Source organism: Mus caroli, unplaced genomic scaffold (assembly GCF_978045245.1).
Source record: "Mus caroli unplaced genomic scaffold, Mus_caroli_1 scaffold_11, whole genome shotgun sequence".
Lineage (NCBI taxonomy): Eukaryota > Metazoa > Chordata > Mammalia > Rodentia > Muridae > Mus > Mus caroli.
The window spans coordinates 39837330-39861919 of record NW_028227266.1 but is presented as its reverse complement, the minus strand read 5'-3'; the positions used below and the strand labels follow the sequence as shown (position 1 = coordinate 39861919).

The 24590-nt window shown below is 48.1% G+C and overlaps 1 protein-coding gene across 1 annotated transcript in view; it reads left to right on the top strand.

Moving 5' to 3' along the window:
- Sorl1 (sortilin related receptor 1) overlaps positions 1 to 24246 on the top strand; it is a 151969-nt gene extending 127723 nt beyond the window's left edge. The window contains exons 33-48 of the mRNA XM_021171441.3: positions 2591 to 2722; positions 3284 to 3410; positions 3547 to 3716; positions 5520 to 5632; positions 6176 to 6280; positions 7092 to 7164; positions 8986 to 9068; positions 10087 to 10186; positions 11429 to 11613; positions 13791 to 13910; positions 15033 to 15197; positions 16942 to 17116; positions 18117 to 18223; positions 20579 to 20771; positions 22845 to 23057; positions 24034 to 24246. Of these exons, the coding sequence (XP_021027100.1) occupies positions 2591 to 2722; positions 3284 to 3410; positions 3547 to 3716; positions 5520 to 5632; positions 6176 to 6280; positions 7092 to 7164; positions 8986 to 9068; positions 10087 to 10186; positions 11429 to 11613; positions 13791 to 13910; positions 15033 to 15197; positions 16942 to 17116; positions 18117 to 18223; positions 20579 to 20771; positions 22845 to 23057; positions 24034 to 24101 (2129 nt within the window). The 3' untranslated portion in view covers positions 24102 to 24246. The remainder of the gene's footprint in view (positions 1 to 2590; positions 2723 to 3283; positions 3411 to 3546; positions 3717 to 5519; positions 5633 to 6175; positions 6281 to 7091; positions 7165 to 8985; positions 9069 to 10086; positions 10187 to 11428; positions 11614 to 13790; positions 13911 to 15032; positions 15198 to 16941; positions 17117 to 18116; positions 18224 to 20578; positions 20772 to 22844; positions 23058 to 24033) is intronic.
- The last annotated feature ends 344 nt before the right edge of the window (positions 24247 to 24590 follow it).

Sequence of the window (24590 nt, the reverse complement as noted above, 5' to 3'; positions counted from 1 at the left end):
TGGGTTTTAAAACTACCCTACTTGTTCCTAAGGTTTTAAGACACATTTCACAAAGCTGCCTGAGATCCCCTGTCACACTGTTCACTGTCACTTCTGTGGCTGCCTCGAGTTGCCATCCAATGGGAGATCTCTGTGGCAGGAATCTTATGTTTTTCAAGACAATTCCCTCAAGAACAGCTTGGCACCTTTCTGTGTCACAAGCCTACCATTCAGCATCCCACCCCCCCAAAAGAACTTTTAGGATGTCCTCTGCCTTGTCTCCTGCACTCCCCAGAGTGACACACGTTTGCAGTTCCTCTCATTGGAGCTTACACTGTGCGGGCAGGTCCTCTGCAGTCGTGTGGCACGTCACTGTCATAGACAGTTGTCCCTGTATCATGCCATGCTCACTGAATGGGTGCATGGGGTCCATCTGGGGCTGGTGAGGTGACGGCAGCCATGGTTCTCAAGCCTCAAGCCTCCTTGCCCTTCTGCCACCCAAGGCAAAAGGATTTCTGCCCAGAATATAATAAACACCTGTAATATCGTGCTCTTCCTGTAGAAGGGGGGGTTCTAGCTGTAAAAATCTTCATAAGGGTTGCAAGAGACATGGCTTCCTGGGGAAAGTACTTACCATGCAAGTGTGAGAATCATAATTTGGATCTCTAGCTAGTCTCCACCAAGCAGTGAGCTCTGGGTCCAACCGAGAGATCTCACTGTAATGAATAAAGTGAAGAATGATCGGGGAAGATACCCAAGGCCAACCTAGCATCCCCACACCCATGCACACACACAGACACAAACACGTAGGCCCACACATATGCAAACATACATACACACCACACATATACACTACACACACACATATATATATATACACTACACACACACATACACACACACAATTTCATCATAAAGGGTTTTGGCCCTTCCTGTTCCCTTGTGTGGCTATGGATTCTGTACCTATGCATTCCAGTGGGCCGGAAGCTTTCCAAACTGACCTTGAACTGCTCATGCAGAGCCTCTTCACTTGTATTATTCCCAACACAGAACAGTGCCACACCTATTTACATACATTATCCCCTGCTGGAGACTGTAAGCCACCTAGGAATAACTTAAAGGATGCGCCAAGAGGCGCAGAGGTTATGCTTCTTTGCCTTCACGATTTACGTTGACTGTTTTGTGCGAGAGAGCTTGGTACCCACAGGGAAACCGGAACCTGTCGAGAGAGAGAGAGAGAGAGAGAGAGAGAGAGAGAGAGAGAGAGAGAGAGAGAGAGAGAGAGATACTAGAACCAGCCGTTCAGTTCATGTTTTCTAAGTACCAAACAAATTTGCTCCTCTATCCTAGACACTCTTGTAAAGATGTCTAGAACCTTCCCTGTGAAAAGCCAGTCACTGAACAGAGTCCTTAGCCTCTCCCTTCCTCACTGGCCCCTCCTGTAAGCTTTACAATCTGGAAACATCTCCGGGAATTCTCTATATCTTCCATTTGAGCATCTTGAGTGCTCCTACGAACACCATCCACTGTCTTCCCAGGTCTCACACTATGTACAGTGTGAATCAGAGGGAAGCAGTAGAGGTCGGTGGTTCTCAACCTGTGGGTCGTGACCCCTTTAGGGCTGCATATCAGATATCTACCTTATGATTAATAGCAGCAGTTATGATGTAGCAATGAGATAATTTTATAGTTGGGGGTCACCACAACCTCAGGAACCGTATTAAAGGACGGAAGCAATAGGAAGGTTGAGAGCCGCTGTTCTAGGTAGACAACAGGATTACAGGGCTCATTCTAAGGTGGAGATGCTTGCCCTTCGATGTCACATGGAGATTGAAAACTGTGCACGCCCCCATTGCAGTACATTTGGAACAAGTCCTGGGAATTTAATTTTTAAGACTGTCCTCAGATAACTGTGAGGAAACAAAGTTGTAAATGTTCTGTTTTTAGATTGTTCTCCTAGCTAATCTCTTTGGAGAGCCCTGGGGTAGCTGGGTCCTTACTTTCTCCAGCGTCTGGGCTGCTGTCCCTTAGGAGCTCAGGGATCCTCTGCCTTCAGATCCAGCAGCAGCTTTGCATCTGTCTGTCCTTCTGCCCTTGGTCATCTCTTTCTGGCAGCAGCAGCAGGCAAGGTCTCGGTTTTGCAGGGCCCGTGGAATTAGCTGGGGCCCAGCTGCATAACAGATGATATAGGTTGGACATTCTCCATTGCGATCCTTCCAGTTGACACAGAACTAGCCAGGACGCCTCATATGCAAAAAGCCCCAGGCTTGATCCCAGCACCCAGGAGATGGAGATAGGAGGATCAGAAGTTCAAAGACATTCTTCGGGACATAGAATTGGAAGCAAGGCTGAAATACTTGAGACTCTGTCTCAAAGCCAAGCATAAGCAAAACCCTCATCTGGTCTATTTGACTCTGAAACTCTCAATCTTCCTGAAGGGAAATGCTAGTCAATTCATTACACCGCTACCGCATGGCCAGTACCTTTTTGCTTCTCCTCTCAGAGAATCTTGGAGCCAGCCTACTTTCCGTAAATGTGGTGACCCTGGGCCCAGCCCTAGCATGCAGCATATCCTTTACCTCCTGGTTTAAGGAGACTCTCTGTATTTCAGCCACTCACAGCACCTTGACCTGTACGAGCAGGGAGTTCAAGTGTGAGGACGGCGAGGCATGCATCGTGCTCTCGGAGCGCTGTGATGGCTTCCTGGATTGCTCCGATGAGAGCGATGAGAAGGCCTGCAGCGGTAAGTCATGGACCCTGCTCTACACATCCCGTGGGGGCTTCTAGCTTGGAACTCTGGCTGCACTTGAAACTGTGCTAAACCAGGGTGTATGTGTGCATGGGGGGGGGTGTGGTTCAACTCTGATGGAACTCACAGCCAGCTCTTCCCTGGCAGCAAAGCCTTGGTGTGTGTTCCCCATGATCTGTACACCTGCAGACATACACGCCGCCATTGCTCCCTCAGAGCCCCGTGCTGCAGGTGGGGTTAACTCAGGCCTGTTATGTAGAATGCATGGCATCCCTCACCCTGCAATGTCTTCTATTGAGAACAGAGCTTAAAACTGATCAGGCACAGGGGCGGTAAAATGCCTAAGGAAATACCATGGGAAATTTAGGAGAGCCCTAGAAAGGGACTATGGGGAGATAGATACTGTCACATTTTCTGGGGTATCTTTTCAGGTAATGATTGTGTCCTCTTAACAATTTAGTCTGTAGTGGTTCTACCTCAGAGGAGATCTTTGAATCTCAAGGATTTGTAAGGTAGGCCTTTCTTGGACTTCTCTTTCTCTCTGCATCTCTGTAGATGAGTTAACTGTATACAAAGTGCAGAATCTCCAGTGGACAGCTGATTTCTCCGGGGATGTGACTTTGACCTGGATGCGGCCAAAGAAAATGCCATCTGCTTCTTGTGTATACAACGTCTACTACAGGTGGGTCCCTTTAGCCTCGGACACGGATGCCCCGTGAGTTCTCCTGTGATGTGCCTGGAGAACTCTTCAGTGGGCTCATGCCTCTCTGTCACCCCACACGGCCCCTCTGTGACAGCGTCCTACTTGTTTTGGTCAGGGTGGTTGGAGAGAGCATATGGAAGACCCTGGAAACCCACAGCAATAAAACAAGCACTGTGCTCAAGGTCCTGAAGCCAGACACCACGTACCAGGTTAAGGTCCAGGTACACTGCCTCAACAAGGTGCACAACACCAATGACTTTGTGACCCTCAGGACTCCAGAAGGGTGTAAGTACTACAGCTGATCTGTTCTTAGGTATGGACGTGTGACCCTGGAAGTTGAGCTCAGGGCCCTGCACATTTCCGAAGGCACTCTACCACCGAGCTACACCCTGAGTCCTTTTATAAATTTTATTTTGAGACACGGTCTCACTAATTTGCACCTGGCCTGGAATTTGCACTCTTCCTGTCTTTCCATTCCAGGTAGCTAGGAGGACAGCGTGCACAGTCACACCCATTTATAATTCGTCAAGTTCATGGTGTTTTGGGTGTGTGGGGAGGCATGGGTGCGCATGCTCACACGTGTACATATATACCGAATATGCTTGTGCGGAGTCCGGAGGCCAACTCTGGGTCTCTCTGTCCTGCTCTCTCCCTCGTAGTTTTTGAGATTGGATTGCACACCGAGTGTGGAATGCACTGTTTGGGCTGGGCCAGCTGGCTATGGACACTTGCCACCCTGTCCAACCTTTCCATGGGTCCTGGGGATCTGAACTCGGGCTCCTCAGGCTTGTGCAGGGAGCACTTTACCCAGTGACCCATTTCCCCAGCCCCCAGGATATAATCATTAGAGCATGTAGCAGCCCTTTTCCTGAGGATGCTATCAACCGAGCATGTGCGTATCTGCACGTCGCATATGTGAGGATGCACACCCACTCCTTGCTTGGGTGGAAGTGCTACAGAGCCCAGAATGTTCTTACCCTTTAGAAGTGAGTTTCAGATGCTTCCTACCTCCTCCCCCCACCACCTTTGCCTATTTTCTGCTTCCATTTTCCTTTTCTGGGTACTTCCTGGTACCCGATAGTTACGATGGCCTTGTCCCTTAAATACGAGGCATGTCAGCATTTTGTTGCTAAGTTTTTAAAAACTTAACAGGTTCTAAGAAGGTTTCCCACCTGCTCCTTCCTTCAGAGTAGACAGCTCTTTGTATAAGGAATGTGCAAACTCCTCTCTGCTATCTATTCTAATACTTGAGTATTAATTGAATAAGAGTTGTCCAGCTGTGCTGTTTTACACCAGGCCTTCTTCCATCTGTCCACCTACACCCATTTTCTCTCCAGCCCTCTCCTGCCGTTCCACTCTTGCAGGCTTGGGAATCACTAGTCTCTGTACTGCTGTGAGATCGTTCTGCAGTCTCTCGACATAAGTGAGAAAGACCAGCAGGGGTTCACCTTTTGGGACTTGGCTTATTTCACTTGATACAATGTCCTCCAGGTTTATCCATGATGACCCAAATGGCAGGGTGTCATTCTTTATGGTCAAATATTATTACACTGTATATATGTACCACATTTTCTCTTTGTCTACTGGGGGGTGTCTGTGTTGATTTTACATCTTGGCTACTGTGAGTTACTGCAAAAATATGGGATATAGGTATACAGCTTTCTTTGGATGTATGGACCCAGTAATGGGGATGCTGAGTCATAGCAAATACTTAGACTAGAGTTTGAGAAACCAAGATGTGGTGAGTGATAATCTCACCAGTAGGAGGTTCCTCTATCTCTGCCACTGTGTAAGGTTCTGTTGGCTTCTTGTCCTTCCTGATCGATGCTAGCCATGATTATTGGGTTAAATCTCATCATCTGGATTTGCACCACTTCATGATTATTGCTGTTACACTACTCTTTTCATAACTTACCTGTTGATTCCTATGACATTTAATTTTTCCTAAATTCATGTATCAGTCCTAACTGCTTGCTGGTAGAGTCTCTCTCTCTCTCTCTCTCTCTCTCTCTCTCTCTCTCTCTCTCCATATCTCTCTCCATATGAGCAAGTAATTTGAACATGGCTTCTGGCTTGGCTGTCTTCTAGTACCAGATGCCCCTCGGAATCTCCAGCTCTCCCTGAACAGTGAAGAGGAAGGTGTGATTCTCGGGCACTGGGCCCCTCCGGTTCACACCCATGGCCTCATCCGTGAGTACATTGTAAGTACTGTCCGGACATTGGTGTGGGTGTCAGAGAGCCTCAGGTCACTAGGGTGTGATTTGACGCTGTGGAGAATGACCCCATCTGCCAGGTTGCTGCCCATCTCTCTTGCCTTCTTTTCCCATGGCCGTGATGAAATATCCTGACAAAGCAACTTAAGTGGCAAAGGTTTGCTCACTGCTCAAGAATACAGTCCATAGTGGCAGGAAGTTCAGGGACCTAAGAGCTGAAATAGCCGGGCCCTCTGCATCTGTAGTTGGGAAGCAGCAGTGGGTGCCGGTGCTCAGTTCACTTTCTCCGTCTGTACAGTCCAGCATCCAGCCCAAGAAAAGGATGTGCTAGCTACATCCCACTTAGTCTAATCAAGATAAACACCTGCAGGGATGCGCACAGTGTCCTCTCCCAGGGGAGTCTAGATCCTCTCAAGTTGCCAATTAACACTAGCAGCGCCCTACCTTCCCTTCCCTGTGTGAGCCTTTACAAGGCATTAGCAGGCTGGATCTCTGATTACCTCTTCCTTATGCTGATACTTCTCCCTGTAGGTGGAATACAGCAGGAGTGGCTCCAAGATGTGGGCCTCCCAGAGAGCTGCTAGCAACTCTACAGAAATAAAGAACTTACTGCTCAATGCCCTCTACACCGTCAGAGTGAGTGTCCACGTCCTCTCCAGCCACTGGCCAGTCCCAAAGCACAGGGAGGTGGCTCCCTTTGTCAGCTCTATGCTTACACTCAAGAGATGAGTCTTAGAGTTCTTCCCAATACCTAGTTCGTCCCACTTCCCTCTGAGAGAACGAGGAGCTTGTGGGAATGTAGCCCTCCCTGCTTCTAACCAGACACTGTTGTCTCTGGGTCTGTACTTTTGTATACACCCGTTTCTCCTTATCATTAGCTATGGGCGAGACGGTGCTGAGTGGAAGTTATAAACCAATTTTGTGAGGTTCTTATGACATGCAGCCAGTATAAGTATATTTAGCAGGAAGGAGATAGATTTTATGTAAAAGGTATTTACTCAAGCCATTAAGACACCCTCCACCCCGCCTCCGGAGATTCCTTGTACTGAGTTTCTCTAGGACTCCTTTCATATGGGTGTACATATGTCTTAAAGATCTCACTCACACACACATGCATATACACACAAACACACTCACACATACTCACACTCACATATTCACACTCACACATACACACACACACACCTGCCCTTTAGAAGAATCTGAATATCAATAGGATATATTACATATAAAATAGAAATTTTATATCCTTAAGACTACTATAATTCTTTTTGTCTTGAGGCCCTCTTATTTCATTTGCTGGGGCCTCTGTATATCCCAGGTCACTCTGTCTATATTTTTATTTTCTGCCCCTCACTGCTAAAGTCTTAGCCATTTAGCTTGTTCAGAATTCTTACTGTATGGTGTGTTACTTTTATTTCCTATTAACTCACTCTGATTTGAAAAGGTGGCTGCGGTGACTAGTCGTGGGATAGGAAACTGGAGCGATTCTAAGTCCATCACCACAATAAAAGGAAAAGGTAAGTGATTCCAGTGCCTGCAGGTTTATACAAGAGAGAAGGAAGCCTTGGTAAGGACCTGCATTGAGGTGGAAAGGAGCCGCATAGGTTAGAAAGCTCCTCAGAGCCTCCTCTTCCACAGCACAGACATCCTTCGGGGCCATAAAAGTGTGAAGTCTTCTTGGGCAGCCATTGGGTGTATTTTTCCAAGCACTGATTGACAGAAGTCATTACGCCAGGTCCCTTGTGTGAGCTCGTGCAACTTCTAACACAGGAGTCCCTTTTCACTAAGGCTGGACACAGTTTGCACACTCATTTGTGAGTTGTTAAGGCACCTCACTGATGTTTGTTCCCCTCCTTAGGTTACACTGACTATGTCAGGGCTAGGGGTGACACATAGCCTTGAGGCTGACCCTCACTGTTCATCACCCATGATCTAACTATGGTGTGTCACTTGCCCTGGGACACACTTAAATGGCAACGCTGGGGCTAGAGCTGTACATGCCTGACTCCAAAGCCTGTGTTCTTACCCTTCCTGCTACACACCTCCCCAGGGCTGAGCTCCCCGGGCCTGCTGGGCTGCTCCCCATCCTGTATGTGGACCTCCTGGGGCTCTGACTTTTGTCCTTCGTGTCACTCCATCCTTGGTACCTCGTGGGAAGCAGACACTCAGTTGGAGGGTGAGGGGGTTGAAGCATCTGGGTGAAGGGCCCCAGCCCCCCCTGAGCCCTGGAGGGAAGCCCATCCTCTTGAGTGGTTTTCTCAGCATAGCTGTGGCGCCGAGGACTTCTACCCCAGGGCCTGGCGGATATTAAAACCGCCTGATCTCTGTGGCATGGGATGCTTTTGGGTGATTCTGCTTTCTCCCGAGTCTGAGAAGTTCTGAGACTCCCTTCGGTAACTCTAAATCCCTTGGGACTGTGATGATCAGGGTAGGAAGCAGCCAGAGTTAATGCTGCTGGCTAATCTGTAGGCAGAATGCTGGCAGGTTATAAAGAGGCCACACCGAAGCCACTGTTTAATGAGAGCCTATTGTCTCTGTGTAAATCTGGACCAAAGTCTACAGACCATCCACATCTAAAAGAAGGGGGTTTGGAAGACCACCCTATTCCTGCATTCAGTAACCACAATCAAATCTGCATCTGAAAATCATCCCGAGCTGGGGTTTCCTTTATTCTCTCCCTGTGGTTTGGCCAAGTCTCAGCTCCTCATGTGCTCTGCTAGGCTGTGTGTAGAGAGGGTAGCTCTGTACTGCACCAAAGAGCATTGCCGTGAAATACCTCTGACCTGGGGTCTTATGACTTTGGAAGAAAGATGAAGGACAAAGAGCGTTGATGTCAGCCAGGCTCATTCACAATGGGTGCCACAGGTTAGCATGGGCACCAGTGAGCAGGCTGCCATGTGTGGTGTGCTTCTGGAGAGTTGTGACCATGGTCACCATGATTGTAGTCAAAGCTGACTTTTCCATAGCACCACACGCTGTCCTTCAGAAAGGACCCAAGGGGGCTGGAACATTGTTGTTCCCCATAGAGATATCACTCACAGGGATCATGACTCTTCAAGAGCCAGGCTGAAGTTGTCTACGTGGGGACGTTGGTACAGTGACATGTATCTGCTCACCCTAATTGCCAGGCCAGCTGACTGAGTCAAGTTTGTTGTGTATTCGCCAAGCAACAGTGGAGCCTGCCTCAGTCAGGGACGTGATGGTAAAAGATGGATGGTTAAAGGCAGCTGGGGTGCCCTTTATTCCCCTCCTGAAAGACTACTTTGTCTGTTGAGATGAAAGCTGTGAAGTCCCGCCTTCCACGGTGTGGTTTCTCTCTGATTCTTCTCTCTTTTCAGTGATCCAAGCACCCAATATCCACATTGACAGCTACGATGAAAATTCTCTGAGCTTTACCCTGACCATGGATGGTGACATCAAGGTAATTCAGAGTTCCCAGGCTCCGGGTGGGTCTTTCCTTTGTGCAGGAACACATACGTCTTAGTGCGGGGAGATTAGGGACATGAAGGACCTAATCTGGCAGTGCTGAAATACCAGACCACGGTTGTTTTCTTTCCCCCCTCGAAAAACAACTTGAGTCTCCACATGTAATTATTCTGCCTCAGCCTGGTGCCTTTCTTCTTTAACCATATAATTAAATGGTTCACGGCTCCAGTGCATAGAAAGACTTGGTGCTAAGAGAATATGTGTACCCTGTAATTTTCAGCTTTATTGGATTTCCGGGTCCTCGCTCTAATGCTGGAGTTCCCATTGTGGTAGGGCAAGCTTGTGGGGACAATGAGATGCCTTGGAAACCCATATGCTTTGTGTCTGTCATAACCATGCAGTCTCCCCTCCTCTGCCTCCACTGGTCCCTTGCAGCACCCGCCTGCATAACCCGCTCTACCATGGTTTCCTGTCCCTGTGATCTTGCGAACTGAAACCCACTTCAATAATATCGTTTCCCATCTGCTGGTTCCTCTCTCCATCCCTCCCTATGATGTTGTGACAGGATGGTCTTCAGAGTCTCTGTGCCACTCACTTAAGTACATTTACAATCCTGTCTGTTCTTGGTTTTCAAAGAGGACTAATAGAACAGAAAGATGCCTTTGAATGGACCTTTGTCACTAGTGTTTGGTCATCAAGACTTTTTTTTTTCTTGTTTTCCCACATGTAATGATTTTTAGTTCAGAATCCTCTCTAACGGAGAACTTGGGGAAGGTAGTCTTTTCTGATTTTGTGGGTCTTTATGTTGACCTCTTGACCTTGCCTAAGAGCACAACCTGAACTGAGATAGCCCATTAACGTCCACTTACTATAAATAACTGAAGCTTATTAAAAATCAGAAGAAACACCTGTCCACTGAAAGAGGCCAGGCATCTGAAGAGGCCAGTTGTGCCGGGTGTAGTCTTTGTGTCTGCGTCAGGAGATCATGTCTCACGCGTTCTGGTTCTTGGCAGGTCAATGGCTACGTGGTGAACCTTTTCTGGTCATTTGATGCCCACAAACAAGAAAAGAAAACCCTGAGCTTCCGTGGAGGGAGTGCACTGTCACACAAAGGTAACAAACACCCCGAGTTACGGTGTGTGCCAGCAGGAAGGCACAAGCTAGACCAGTGCTTTCCTGGGAGTGGAGCTTGGCAGAGTGGGGCCGGGTATGCGAGGGGGTTTTCTCTAGAGATGATTTCATATAGACAGTCCTTGCCCAAGAAGAAGCTCTAAGGAGCCAGATTGACCCTTGCTAGGTGCTTATACACTGTAAGAATCCATCCAGAGTCCATTGCCTGCTTCCTGTCTAGTTTGACAGCCCCTCAGCTAGTAAGAGGTAGCACAAGCCCTACTGAGTGATTGTCCTTCGGTAAAGACTTGTCAACTACACAGAAGAACAAACTTACCCTGTGCAAAGTGCAAGCCCTATTGAGATTCCTTAGCCTGGAGATGATCTCACGGGAAGATTCTAATGTATTTCTAAGAGAAAAACCTTCAATACCAAAGGCTGCTTGTGGGTGCTGTGAGTGGCTTGGGAGCTTTCTCCAGTCCTCTTCTTCCAGACCGTTTGCAAGGACTGTCACTCACAGGTTTATCCCCTCCTCCTTAGTCTTATGAAAGAGATCACGAGTACTGTCAACATCGCACTGTCATCATCATCGTTATTTATTATTATTACATTTTGTCTGTGCTGGGGATTAAACCCAGGTCCTTGTGCATGCTAGGCAAATCCTTGACAAACGAATTAGCTCACAGCCCTTGGTTTTTCATATACCATATTAGCTCAGGTTGGCCTGGCACTCACTTTGTAGCTCAGACTGACCTCATATTGACAGTTCTCCTGTCTTAACCAGTTGAGTGCTTGGGTTGCAGCTCTGACTTTAACTGGGACTGCGCTCATGAACATGGCTTGGTTGATCATTTACTGGGGCAAGGGCAGTTGCTCAGTGGCTAAACTGAAGAAAAGGACTCCCCACTCCCCTGCCAGGGCTTTACTGTAGCAGACCATGGATGTCCTTGTTCATAGATATTGAGACCCTCTCTGGTTTCCTGGGATAGTTGGGTCGATGGGTGTGAGTCTCAAGTCTCCTGCTCCACAAGGCCAAATAACTGCAGGAATGTTGTGACAATTGTATGCCCACAGTCAGCTTTAGACGTTACCTAGTCTTTCGGACATACGTTGCTAAATACTAATGAATAGTAAATGAATTTGCAAACTATTGAAAAATGGGGTGCGTGTAAACCCAACCAAATCCTTGACTGTCACCCCATGTCAGCCCTCCAGCCATGGCATCCCCCTTCCTTCTTTTCACAGTTAGCAATCTGACAGCTCATACATCCTATGAGATTTCTGCCTGGGCCAAGACAGACTTGGGGGATAGCCCACTGGCCTTTGAGCACATCTTGACCAGAGGCATCAGTCCACCAGCTCCTAGTCTCAAAGCCAAGGCCATCAATCAGACTGCAGTGGAGTGCATCTGGACTGGCCCCAAGAATGTGGTAAGTGGACAAGAATGACCATCCCCAGGTAGTCTGAATCCTCTCCTAGCCTAAGCCCCCAGACAGCCATGGCGCTCTCTTCCCTGCTGCTCTTGCTTCTTTTCCTTGCCTAGACACAAGTCACTTGCCAGGCCAGCACGGGATTGCCCCCTGGAGGGACCTGACATCCCAGATCTCCCCCCATATCCCTGGCCTCACTTTGCTGTCCTCAGAGATGCTCCCAGATATTTGTCACGGGCTAGGCCACATGTGATGGAGTGCTGCATTTATGCCCTAAGGAGCCCATCCTGAGCGGTGGGCTTGGTCACATCTTTTAGTTTACTAGCCTCTGCTCTTTTATATGGCTCACCGTGTGATGCTGAGCAGAAGACGGTGACAAAGATCCCCATCCCCGCTCTGCACACCACCCCTGCTTGCAGCATGAGGAGAGTCTACCACAGGCAGTCACTATTCTCTATTAAGAGGCTCAGCGTGGTGCTGGCCCACGTCTCCCACTGAGCAGCCCTCCAGAAGGAACACGGTATAGCCTTCAAAACAGCGGAGCAGCCCACAGGGCTAGGACCTCTCTTTATGTGCCCTATGTGCCGCCATAGCCTGGCTTGGGCATTCACTGGTCACACACAGCACCTTTCATAGGGGATGAGTGAAATGAGGCCTACTGTGGGCAGCCATATCCTGCTCCCGTCTCGTCACTGAGCATTCTGGCAGCGCTCGCGGTTGTCTTCTTCACCATCTGTGAGGGACTTTTCTTGTCTCCCAACTCCTCCCACGCTCTGGGGACTCATCCTAGTCACCCCACCTCCTGCTCCACAGGCCTGATTATAATGAGATCATCCTCCTTCTGAGCACCGGGCCCCCCACGTAAGCCCTGAGCCTCACTTTTTCCTTTTTCGCTATCCTGTGTGCATTTGCTTTCTGTCCTCGGGATACCCTCAGTTCTTCTCTTCCCGGCTCCTTTCAGTTAACCGATCCCTGGGAGGCCACCTTTCCTCTCTCATTACCTAAGATCCCTCTTCTCCAAACTTCCAGCTGCTGAGCAGAGTTACAGGAAGTGGACACCCCCTGTCAGTCCCCTCTCTGTGCCCAGGACACCTGCAGACATACACTCTCTTTCTTCAGGAACCTGGCCTCCTGTGCATATACTCAGGGGAGGAAGGATTCTGATCCTACTTTCTCTCCTTCCCGTGTAAACACACTCAGCTGTCATTCCTTGCCTGTATTCTTAGCCCGGTTCCCAGTTCCCCAGTTTAAGATTCCCTCATTCTACGTGGACCCGTAGAATGTGCTTTAAGCATGCCCTTCCTTGGTCAAATGAAGTTCAAAGCCTCTATTGAAGCAAGACACTTTCACCCTGGAAGGGGCATAGGCCTTGCCATCTCCAGCCAATGGTGTGCATCTTCAAGGTCTTCTCAAGGGCAGACAGCCTGCTATGCATCTTCAAGGGCAGACAGCCTGTTGGGGCTGCAGTTCTGGGGCTGCAGTTCATTTTCTGCATTCCAGGCAGCAGGAGTGGGAGGGGGGCAGCGGAGAGGGGGAAGATAGGCAGTTCTGCTACTAAAAGAGCCTTCTGGACCACCCTACAGAGCACTTCTACTTACATCTCATTGGCTGACACCTTGTTACTGGCTCTTCCAGCTTCCAGGGTGGTAGAGAAAGCAGGGCTCTACTAAAGGGAAAGGGGGGTGCTGGGAAGGCTGGCTGTGTCTGTCCTCCTGTGTCCGGTCCTCATGCTGCTGAGATTCCCATGCTGACTTGACAACTTCCACGGCTTCCCACCCCACAGTGTAGCCACTCAGCTCCCCTGTCTCTGCTGTATGATTGTATGATGTCACTGCCCCTTGACGAGCCCCTCTCTGCCCTGACACCTCATTCAGGCCTCGGGACAACATCCAGTGCTTCTCATTTGCTCTTGTAGAGGAACAGGTGATTTTTTCCTTGTCTGCCCATCCCTCCTCAAGCAGAGGCTCTTTGTGAACAGGAGCTGCCCCAGGGTCACTTTTGCAGGTGCACACCAGGCGTGCCCATTCCTAAGTATGCTCAGCATACTAAAGGTGGAGGGAGTATTTCTCTGGGTACTTTACAAGCACTTCCAAGGTTTTAAGGTAGCAATTTCAAACCATGGGGACACACACAGACCCATCAGCTGACGGCCTTTCCCCTTCTCTGCCTTTTTCTAGGTGTATGGTATTTTCTATGCCACATCCTTCCTTGACCTCTACCGAAACCCTAAGAGCGTAACTACTTCGCTCCACAATAAGACAGTCATCGTCAGCAAGGATGAGCAGTATCTGTTTCTGGTAAGCTTTCTCCACCAGAGAACAGGAGTTCCAGTATTTTAAGGGGATTTATTAAGCCTCAGGGCTCTTGAGCTCAACCCTAGAATGAGAGGGACCTGGGGACCTGGATTTGTCTTCTGTGTAAGTTCCCACAGCCAGTTTCCTAAGTGCAGCTTAGTGGTGGAGCATTGGTCACTAGGTAAATGAATCACAAGTTCAGATAAATAAAATGTCTGTGTCAAATCCACCCCTAGCGTCTAATGTCTATAGTGTTACACGTATGCTTGCCAAACTGTGGAGAAAGGGGTGTGGGCTGTCCTGCTTTGCTTTCTACTGCTGAGACGAAGAACGCCATGGCCAAAAGCATCTTACAGGTTAGAGTCCATCACGGAGGGCACTTGAGGCAGGAAGCCAGAGGCAGCCAGAGCTGATGCAGAGGCCACAGAGGAGGGCTGCTTCAATGGCTTGCCTCCTGAGACTTGCTGAGTCTGCTTTCATATAGAACCCAGGCCCACCTGCCAGAGTGGCACTGCCCATAGTGGACTGGTCATATCAATTCTCAATCAAGAAAACGCCCTACAGACTTTGTCACAGGCTAAGCGATGGAGATAATTTCTCACCTGATGTTCCCTCTTTCCAGATGACTCTAACATGTGCAAGGTTAACTAAACAAATGAAGCTAGCACATTGGCCAGTATTACTTATTGAGTACAAAAGATCCGATACAACCCTGAATCTTTCAAGGAAAGATTGATAAAATAAATTATGGCTTAATCCATGGAGTAGAATATAGATCAACTGTCCAAAAGAAGGCAGTGATGAATGTATCCATATGGGAAAAAAAATCAGAATCCATATTATTAACTTTTAGGAGGGAAAGCATGGTTGTGTGAAAAAGATTTTTACAGATAGGCTGCACACACACACACGCGCGTGTATGTGTGTGTGTGTGTGTGTGTGTGTGTGTGTGTGTGTATGCTTACATATGTTTAGGGCATTTCTGGTCAGAGAACTATTTCATATTATTTTGTGCTAACCAAATTTTAATTGTGATCATGTGTCTTTAGCTTATTGAAAAGCAGTTGAAGAGAGGTTGTATGAGCCTGTGTGTTATTGTTTTTCCTGTGTGTGCTTGGGCCCTAGGTCCGGGTATTGATCCCTTACCAAGGGCCATCTTCTGACTACGTTGTAGTAAAGATGATCCCAGACAGCAGGCTTCCACCTCGGCACCTGCACGCGGTCCACATAGGCAAAACCTCAGCACTCATCAAATGGGAATCGCCCTATGACTCTCCTGACCAGGACTTGGTGAGTCAGCAAGGGATGTGTGTGTGTGTGTGTGTGTGTGTGTGTGTGTGTGTGTGTGTGTGCGCGCGCGCGCTCGCGCACGCGTGTGCATGCATGTGCGAGGGCTACTGTGCCCATTCTTGGCTTGCTCAGGGACAGGGAACGGGGTGGAAAGGATCTGCTACTATAACAGGTAACACAGGCATAGTAGCTCAGCTCAACAGGCCTTGTCCCCATGTCTGTGTGGTCAAAGACAGACCTTCACAGGGACCCCTTCTGAGTTGGCCCTCCTCCATCATTTCCTGCCACCATAGTTCTTGGTCCTCTCTCACCTACCCATGTCCCCTTCATTAGCTGGAGCTCAGCACATGAAGACCTGCAGGCCAAATCCAACCTATGGATGATTTTTTTAAATTAATGTTTAATTGGAACTAGGCCACACCCATCTGCGTATGTAAGACCTGTGTCTGTTTTTTGTGCCACTTGTAGTAGGATTATTTGTGGTCCTAAGGAGTAATTGAGGTCCTAAGACCTTCAGCTCCTAAAATACCTACCATCTGGATTTTTTTTCCAGAGAGCTTGCTCTCCCTTGCTAAAAATAAAAGTTCAAGGCACCAATCCTAGAAACACCTGCACTGTTCCTTACTCCGGACTGCCGTGACCTCTGTGCCTCACCCGATACAGTACCCAAGCAGTGGGGTTCCCTCTTGGCTGCTGAGTCTCATATACTTCCCAGTGATTGAGTTCCCTGGCCATCCTATGTCCTTCCCTCTGCACTCCCTGTATGAGGAGCGGCCTGGGAGAGAGCAGGTGGGGCTCTTTGTGCTTTAGTGCTGGGGTTGAACATCTCATCCAGCGCCTTTGGCCTTCCCTCTGACAGTGTCCAGAAACTGTTGACAGGATGAAGAGACCGAAGCTAGCTCCTGACGCCACGATAAATGTGGCTTTCCCTAGAGTATTTTGCTTTCCTCCCAGCTTTTCACTCCCTCCTCTTCCTTTTGCATAATCCTGTTTCTCTGCCTTTCTCTTTTTCCTTTTTTTCTTATCTCCCTTTCTCCTTTCTTTTTCTTTCTCTTTTTTTCTTCCCTTTCCCTTCTCACCCCTCATCTAGTTGATACTTATGCATACTTGTGACAGACCCTGGCTGTCCCAAAGGGCGTTAAGTTTTTCCAAAAGGCATTAAAACTTTGAAGTTCAGAATAGTCAACCCCATGCCTGAGTTCCATATCCAACTACATGTTGGGAGGATATGAAAAAAGAAAGTGTCTGTATGGAGCGCACAGACATTGTCTCTTATTATTTCCCGAACAAGGTGGTAAGTTAACTGCCCCATGGCTGTGGTGGTGTGAATAAGAATGGCTCCCATAGGGTCATATTTGAATATTCAGTCACCTGGGGGTGGAACTGTTTGAAAGGATTAGAAGGTTTAGGGGGTGTGGCCTCGTTGGAAGAAGTGTGTCCCTACAAGTGAGCTTTGAGGATTCAGGAGGTTTGGGGATCAGGAAGTAAAACTGTCAGCTATGGCTTCAGCACCAGTTGTACAGCCATGCTCCCCACCATGGTGAGCATGGCCTAACCTCTGAAACTGTAAATGCTTTCTTTTATAAGAGTGGCCTTGGCCATGATGTTGCTGTACAGCGATACAACCGTGACTAAAACAATGGTATTTACCTTGTGTTAAGTAGTGTTGACAATCAGTAGCTGATTTAAAGTGAAAGGGCCTTACTTCTGGCTGCTACTTAGAGCCTCCCTCTGCCTGTCTTAGTTCTACGCCATTGCAGTGAAAGATCTGATCAGGAAGACGGACAGGAGCTACAAAGTCAGATCCCACAACAGCACTGTGGAGTTCAGCCTTAGCAAGCTGGAACCTGGAGGGAAATACCACATCATTGTCCAGCTGGGAAACATGAGCAAGGATTCCAGCATAAAAATCACCACAGGTAAGCGTTGCTACACGGTAAGCGACCGCATCACTGCAGCCTGGGCATAGAGGAGGGTCATGGCATCTTAAGACACGCAAGCGCTCTCCTTCTCTGCCCATGCTACAGCAGACCCAGGCAGGAATGTAGGTTTTCCTGAGCTGTGGAACTATGGCTCAGTGGGCAGAGAAAGACTCTGTATATAAATAAGACTCTGTATATAAATATGTGTATTTATATACAATATAACATATATGATAAATCTATAATATATCTTTACAAAAGACTTCGAGAAAACAGAAAATAAGAGAACACATACATCATAAGTCCGTGGTGTGTGTGTGTGTGTGTGTGTGTGCGTGCAATTCGAGGACTTAAACTCAAGAGTGTCTAGAATACTAACTGGACAAGCACTCTACCACTGAGCTGCATCCAACTTCTGAGTCTTTTTCACACTACCCTCCCTTAGTGTGTCTTACGAGAGGCATGCTCAAGAGAGTTAAGGAACCTGACAGCATTTCCCAGCTGACAGTGGTCCTCTTGTTGATCAGGCAGCTAGGATGGAGGGTAACAAAGCTATGGGCTAGACGGTCAGTTAGGGTCCTGTCTGATGAGTGAGTCATGAACTCAGTTGCCTCCATAGCGGCAAACACTATCAACGGTTGTCTCGTGGGTCCAGGCCTGGTGATGATGTGGTGGACTGGGACCAGTCTCCTTGTCCACCTCAGGGTCCTGTGTCCAGACATAACTTGTTCTCCTTGTTCCTTGCTGCCTCTGCCTGTCATCTGTTTCTGTCTGGCCTCGATTCCCAGGGGCTATAATTTTAGATACTGTCCAAGATCTCATGGTTAAAGGACTAATAACAGTGACAGCTGAGGCCACACAGAGCAGCATCCGTGTTTTATCTTTGTTCTCCCAGCCCTTGGATGCTGGGAGCAATTTTAGCCTTTTTTCTAGACGAGGAGACAAAAGATCTGGTACCTGCCTACTAACGGCAACTTGCTTAATCTTGCACTCTCAGTTTCGTTATCAGCACCTGATGCCTTAAAAATCATAACGGAAAACGACCACGTTCTCCTCTTTTGGAAAAGCCTAGCGTTGAAGGAAAAGCAGTTCAATGAAACCAGGGTAAGTTCCTCATGCGGCCTCGGTCACTGTGGAGCCCTGGCTACCGTCACTCTGCTTTAGAGATCGGTTCATGGCAGGCAGCGTGAAGAAGGAAAGAAGGAAGGAAGGGAGGGAGGGAGGGAGGGAGGGAGGGAGGGAGGGAGGGAGGGAGGGAGGGAGGAACCAGGGGGAGCAGGTGTGAGAATGTAAGGACCACGTGCTGATGAGTGAGATGTTTATATTAAGCTCAAGAATGCCTGCACTCAGCACTCACCAGCCACACACTTGTCCTCAGAAGAGAGCAGTGAGTGGGGGACCCTCGGTGCTTCCTGAAGCCGGACTGTGCTCAGCGTTAGAACCGAGTGTGCCTCCCTTTCCCGGCCCTTTGACAGCTGGGCTAAGGTTCCAGCACCAGGAAACTGAGCCACACTCTCAACCTAGCACCTACCTTGTCACGGTCTCCCCGGAGTAATTAGAAGGAGCAAGAAGTACATGAAGATACTTTGTTGGCTTGTGGGGGAAAAAAAAACAAAAAAAAAAACCAAGAAAATAAAACCCTTTGTTTTGCTATTGGCAGGCCAGTACTCTGTCCACCATGGGAAGGAAGGAGTTGTGAGACCCAAGTGATTTACCCAGGAGGGTGGACTCATTATTAGTGGAGCTGGCTTGGTCCCCTTGAAAGAAAAGTATGAGCACAGTAGGGCTGTGAGCGCAGTAAGGCTGTGAGGATCAGCTACCATCACCTGGAGGAACAGTGTGGGCGAAGAGCCCAAGGGTTTCAAGGGTTTAAAGCAGTGTAATGTGAGAGCCAGGCTCTCACCCCGGAAGTCTTCCCCGTCTGTGAGAGTCCTCACAGCTCCCATATCTGGGATATCTACGTGGTAAATTTCCTTAAGAGTATCAAATCTACCCAGAAATACTCCAGTATTGAAAAGTGTAGTGAACAGTAAGGTATTCCAGCAGCCATGAGCAGGAAAAAAACAAAACAAAACAGCCCCTAGCAAGCCAGTGACAGAGACATGGAGCCCTAGTGTGAGGGGCAGCTGGGGATGACCCTCTGGGAGTATAAGTTAGTTCAAAGTTTTGGAAGTCTCTTTGGTACTACTTATCAGAAACATTGAAACATTCACATTCCCTGACCTAGTTATTCTAAGACTTTACTCTTGAGAAAAGCAATGCATTAAAATTTGATAGAGTCTACTTCATGCTAGGAGGAAGAAACATAAATGCCTAACAGGAAGTAGAGGTGGCTTGTATACATTGTATCATTTTTCATTGCTTCCTTGTAACATATTTTACAAATGTTCCACACTGGATTCACACCAGATAGTAAATACTGATGACTAGCTTGTAAGAGGAGGTACAGGTGTGGGATGCCAGGCAGGTGTTGGGAAGCCCATCTTGGCATCCGGTTGCCATTACGGGAGCCTATCTGGGCAGCAGAAGCCCAGCTTTGAGTTGACAGTACAGGTCAGGGTTCCATTTCTAATGGAGGGTGCTGGCACAGGTATAGTGAGATCGCCTCTCCTCCTCCTGGCTTAACATTAGACACAGGTCCATGGAGTAGGAACAGACACTGACAATGTGGGGGGCTCCACTGGGGACAGAGTTTGGCACTGGATGGTTTGGAGGGCAGCAGGGAACCTGGCCACCAGCCTGATCCCAGCTGGCATCTGGGGTCTGGCCTATCACTTTCCTAGCGCAACGGTCAGGGATTTCCTGAGGTGACAAGGGGAGAGATTATTTCATCCTATCCTCCTTAGAAGCATGTAAGCAGGTTGAAATGTGTTTTAGAAAGATCATCAGAAAAAAGCTTAGTGCTTCTAAGCCCACAACCTGCTTAAGTGCTTCTGTGTCTTAAGTGCATCAGGCTGTCTGGCTCTGGGATCAGGCTAGAAAGAGCTAGAAAGCAAGGAGACAGGAAATGAATGAGAGCAGTCTTCCAACACTCTGTCGTAGGGAGGCGCCTACCTCCCTTTCTGATTGCATGTTCCCCCCGGGCTTGCCTGCACCCACTGCCACCAGGGGGTGTCGCTAGTCAGATCCCCTCACTGCACAGCATCACTGAGATGCCCAGGCTCTTTGAGGCATAGGACACAGCAGCTGCCGCCCGAGCTTTGAGTATGTGATGGTTGAGATGGCTCTCCAGCTGCCATACCTTGCACCTTTTTCTTACGCACGTTGTAAGTAGGGTAAGTCCTGTTTTCTGAATTTAATATCACAATCATATCATCGAAAGAACTATCAAGAAAACTGAAGTATATTAGCATACATAAAAGCCCGCAGTAAGGTATCACCTTTAGCTGGAGCTAGTGACAGAAACCATCAGGTCCCTTATTCAAACCTCTGAATGGTCCAGTGTGTGCTTGTTTACAGGGCTATGAGATCCACATGTTTGACAGTGCTGTGAATCTCACCGCTTACCTCGGGAATACTACGGACAATTTCTTTAAAGTGTCCAACCTGAAGATGGGTCATAACTACACTTTCACGGTCCAAGCGCGGTGTCTCTTTGGTAGCCAGCTCTGTGGGGAGCCCGCCGTGCTGCTGTACGATGAGCTGAGCTCAGGTGAGTCTCCCTGTGGCCGCCGTCCTCTCTGGGTCCTGGGCTGAGGACGGAGAGGCAGGGGCTGGTTTTCCTGATAATCTTTCTAAAACACGTTTCAAGTACTGCCTGTGTGCCAGAGAAAGTCACTTAGGCGCCAACTTAGTTGGGTACTGATGTAGTTGATCAATACGTCTTGAGCACCCATGGTACCGTGATCGCAAGGTACCCCGTTGAGCGGTGTTTTAGTTACTTTCTTTTCTTGTTACTGTGACTAGATATGATACGAGAAGTAAGTTGAGAGTGGAAGGATTTGGCTGGCGGTTTGAGGAGATAGAGTTCATCACAGAGAAGAAAGCATGGCAGCCGGAGCCTGAGGCAGGGGCCCAGGGCTCATTAGCATTTAGGAGGCAGAAGTGGACAGTTGGCGCTTGGCTCCTCCCTTTTCCTCCTCCATTACATCCAAGCACCAAGCCCATGGGGACAGTGCCACCCACATTAAAGGTGGGTCTTTCCCCTCACTTCCTCTGAAAGACCCTCGCAGAAACACCCAGAAACATGTCTCAAGTCTTTCGTAGGATGGAGTAACTGCAGTCAAGATGACAAGGAAGACTGGCATCAGGCCAGATGAGCAGGAGTTTTGTTGGTGGCTTTTGTCTCCGAGCCTTCAGGATGCTAACAGACCTGTAGTTGTCCATGTCATCAGCTCACCCCATCTTGTACTGTTAGCACTTCCTGAGAGTGGATACTTCCTTCCTCTGCCTCCCTCTGGAGAGTCATGGCAGAGTCAAGGCCCTGGGAAAGTCCTACAGAAAACAAACGGCAAAACTCCTGATAATAGACTTTCTCTTTAATAAGCCCTGGTTCTAAACAAAACCACTTTTTATTAGTCTGTGCAATACACATTGGAAAAATGACCATGAATTCCCTGACAGCTGGTCCAGCCACTCCTCCAAGCTCTACCCAGGGAGGATTCCTTTAATTTATCACCTTACCATCTGGGATAGGCTGGAAAATATTAATATTAATTTCCTGGTTAGAAAAGGAGAGAAATTTAGAGAGCATACATACTGAATTTCTAGATTAAGCTCACAAGAAATGGCTGTTCTCTGGTCCATTTTAATGGGCATTCTATCTGCCAGAATCCCTGCCTTCTCTGAGATCTCCCCCCAAACCAGGAAACAACCCCAAGGTCTATAGAGACTATGCCTAAGGAAAGTCTGCCTCCTTTGCTAAAACTGATTCGAGACCTCCATATCCCTGCCCCAAGTTCAGGCTAGCTCCAAGATCTGTAATGAGCGGTGTTTACTCACTCTCAAGACCATGGCCCTTACAGGTGTGGAGCTGAAGAACGGGGACTGGCCTTTCTTCAGAGCCCCAGTGGGTACCGGATCTGTCAGTGAGCCATCTAAAGCCAAAGCCAGCATTTGTGTAAGACCTTGAGAAGGCAGCATCATTGTCGGGTTATAGACAGCTGAGCCGCTTAGGAGTGATGTCAGCTGTATACAGAAACACTGTTTCTCTTTTTGTACTTAAGAGAAAGAGGGGGGAAAACCATAAAACTTCATGAGCTGTTGAGGCACTGCTGCAGTAAAGGAATCTCGTTTATATCACTTAACGGAGCTTCAGGTAATTGCAATGTAGAGTGACTTTGGTGCCAAGTAGGGGAAATAATTGCAATCTCGTTAATTAGTGGTCTGATTTCACATCCTCTTATGTAAGGCAAGCAAGCGGCCTTAAGTAATAATGCTAATGAAATCAGCGTTGATGCCCCAACAAAGGTCTCCCTTCCAAGAGATTATCTAAATAACCAACAAGGCAGTGATTAGGAGTCTAATGTAATTACTGTATTTGCATGTGCAAGGCCCACGGTCTACGGGCTCATGGTAAGTACTTGGGAAACATCAGCCTTCACGCATGTGCTGGAACATGCCACATAAGAAAAGCAAGCTGGTTTGTTGGAACCCTTGTAAACACTGGGCTTTTTGTTTTTCTATTTTGGTGGGTGGGCGGGGCATGGGGAAGTTGCCTGGTCCATCCTTCTCTGGCTGGCCCTCAGGTAGGAGGCTCACTGACTGGGATTGGTTGCCTCCACAGGTGCAGATGCAGCAGTGATCCAGGCTGCCCGGTCTACTGATGTTGCAGCTGTGGTGGTTCCCATCCTGTTCCTGATCCTGCTGAGCCTGGGTGTCGGCTTTGCCATCCTCTACACAAAGCACCGTCGCTTACAGAGCAGCTTCAGCGCTTTCGCCAATAGCCACTACAGCTCCAGGCTGGGCTCGGCCATCTTCTCCTCAGGGGATGACCTAGGTAAGTAAGCAGGGGTACCAGGGGCAAATGAGCACCACGAAGTGGGGGAAGACTCAGTACATCCTTTCAGGACAGGTGTCTCTCCAGTGCTCCTGCTCCTGAGATCTTTGCCTTTTCTTGTTCCTTAATCAGAACGCCATATTCTCTGTAGTTGTATAGTCCTGGCCCCAAACAGGGGAGAAGCCCTTCAGTCAGCCACGCCTGTCTCCTTGGCCCAACCTATACAGGCTTCTTACTCTGTGGGGTTATGCACAGTAAGGGGAAGGGAAATCGTTGGATCCCTATGAGATGGCCTTGCATGCTACCAGCCCTAAACTGACAGAGCTAGGAGCCAGGTCATGTAATGTAGAGGATGTGGGAAAGACTTCCCACAACATCAAGGCACCGGATGTGAGTTTGTGGGTTTACTTCTCCTATAGACTAGTTGTTGCTGCTTTTCTGTTTATCAAGCAGTATGCTTTCCACTCTAGTGATGCTATGAGATCATCTGTATTCCCTTTCTAGGTGCAGCAAGCACCAGGAGCACCCTGAATGACTAGGGTGCCTCCTTTTGGTTGGTCTATTAGGATGACATTTAATAGTCACTAAAGGCTAAGACCAGGAGTCTCAAAGGGACAGCCAGGGAGCCTGGGAGGCTGCCCTCAGGATTCTTAAACCACCCCCCTGCCCCCCAGTCTCCATTTCCTCAGAACAGTCCAGATTCAGAAATGTAGACAGAGATAAGCCAAGTAAGAGAAACCAACACACCCATTTAGCTGTAGGAGATGAGAGTCACCCTTCTACAGGTTTTACTCGAAATGACTATTTATTAAATTAGTGCGGTCATCTAGGGATGGGGAGAGGGTAACTGGTAACCTGGAACATGGCTAGTTAGTGTTGGTTTAGCCGGGGTTCGGCAGGCACGGGCAGGGTGGAGGCATGCGGGCCGTTTAGAACTCTACCGGAACTCACCAAGGCCTGACTGTTTTATCTTCAGGAGAGGACGATGAAGATGCTCCCATGATTACTGGATTCTCAGACGATGTCCCCATGGTGATAGCGTGAAGAGCTTTTCTCATTAGAAACCAAATGGTGTAAATATTTTATTTGATAAAGATAGTTGATGGTTTATTTTAAAAGATGCACTTTGAGTTGCAATATGTTATTTTTATATGGGCCAAAACTACAAAAAAAAAAAAAAAAGAGGAAAGGAAGGAATGAATAAACTTTGTAGTATCAACTGTGAACTTGAAACCAGGTTGATTTTAGTAACCACATTCTTTGATTTGACATCGATGTCATCTTACAGGGCTGCGCTTGCTGGGCATGCTTTTAAGTCTGTGAGATCATTTTGCTTCATTAAGTTGACCATTCTTTTTGTTTTTCTAAGACACAGAAATGTATTTAATAAAACCTTCAAGAGAGAGTAATGGACGGAGTGCATTCTCCTTGAAAACTGCTCAGAGTTTACGTCTCGTTTGGGTTTAGTTTACATAAGTATGTGGGTGTCTTGTGGGGGAAGGGTTCTGTGCTCTTGTTTTTGTTAATTTATTG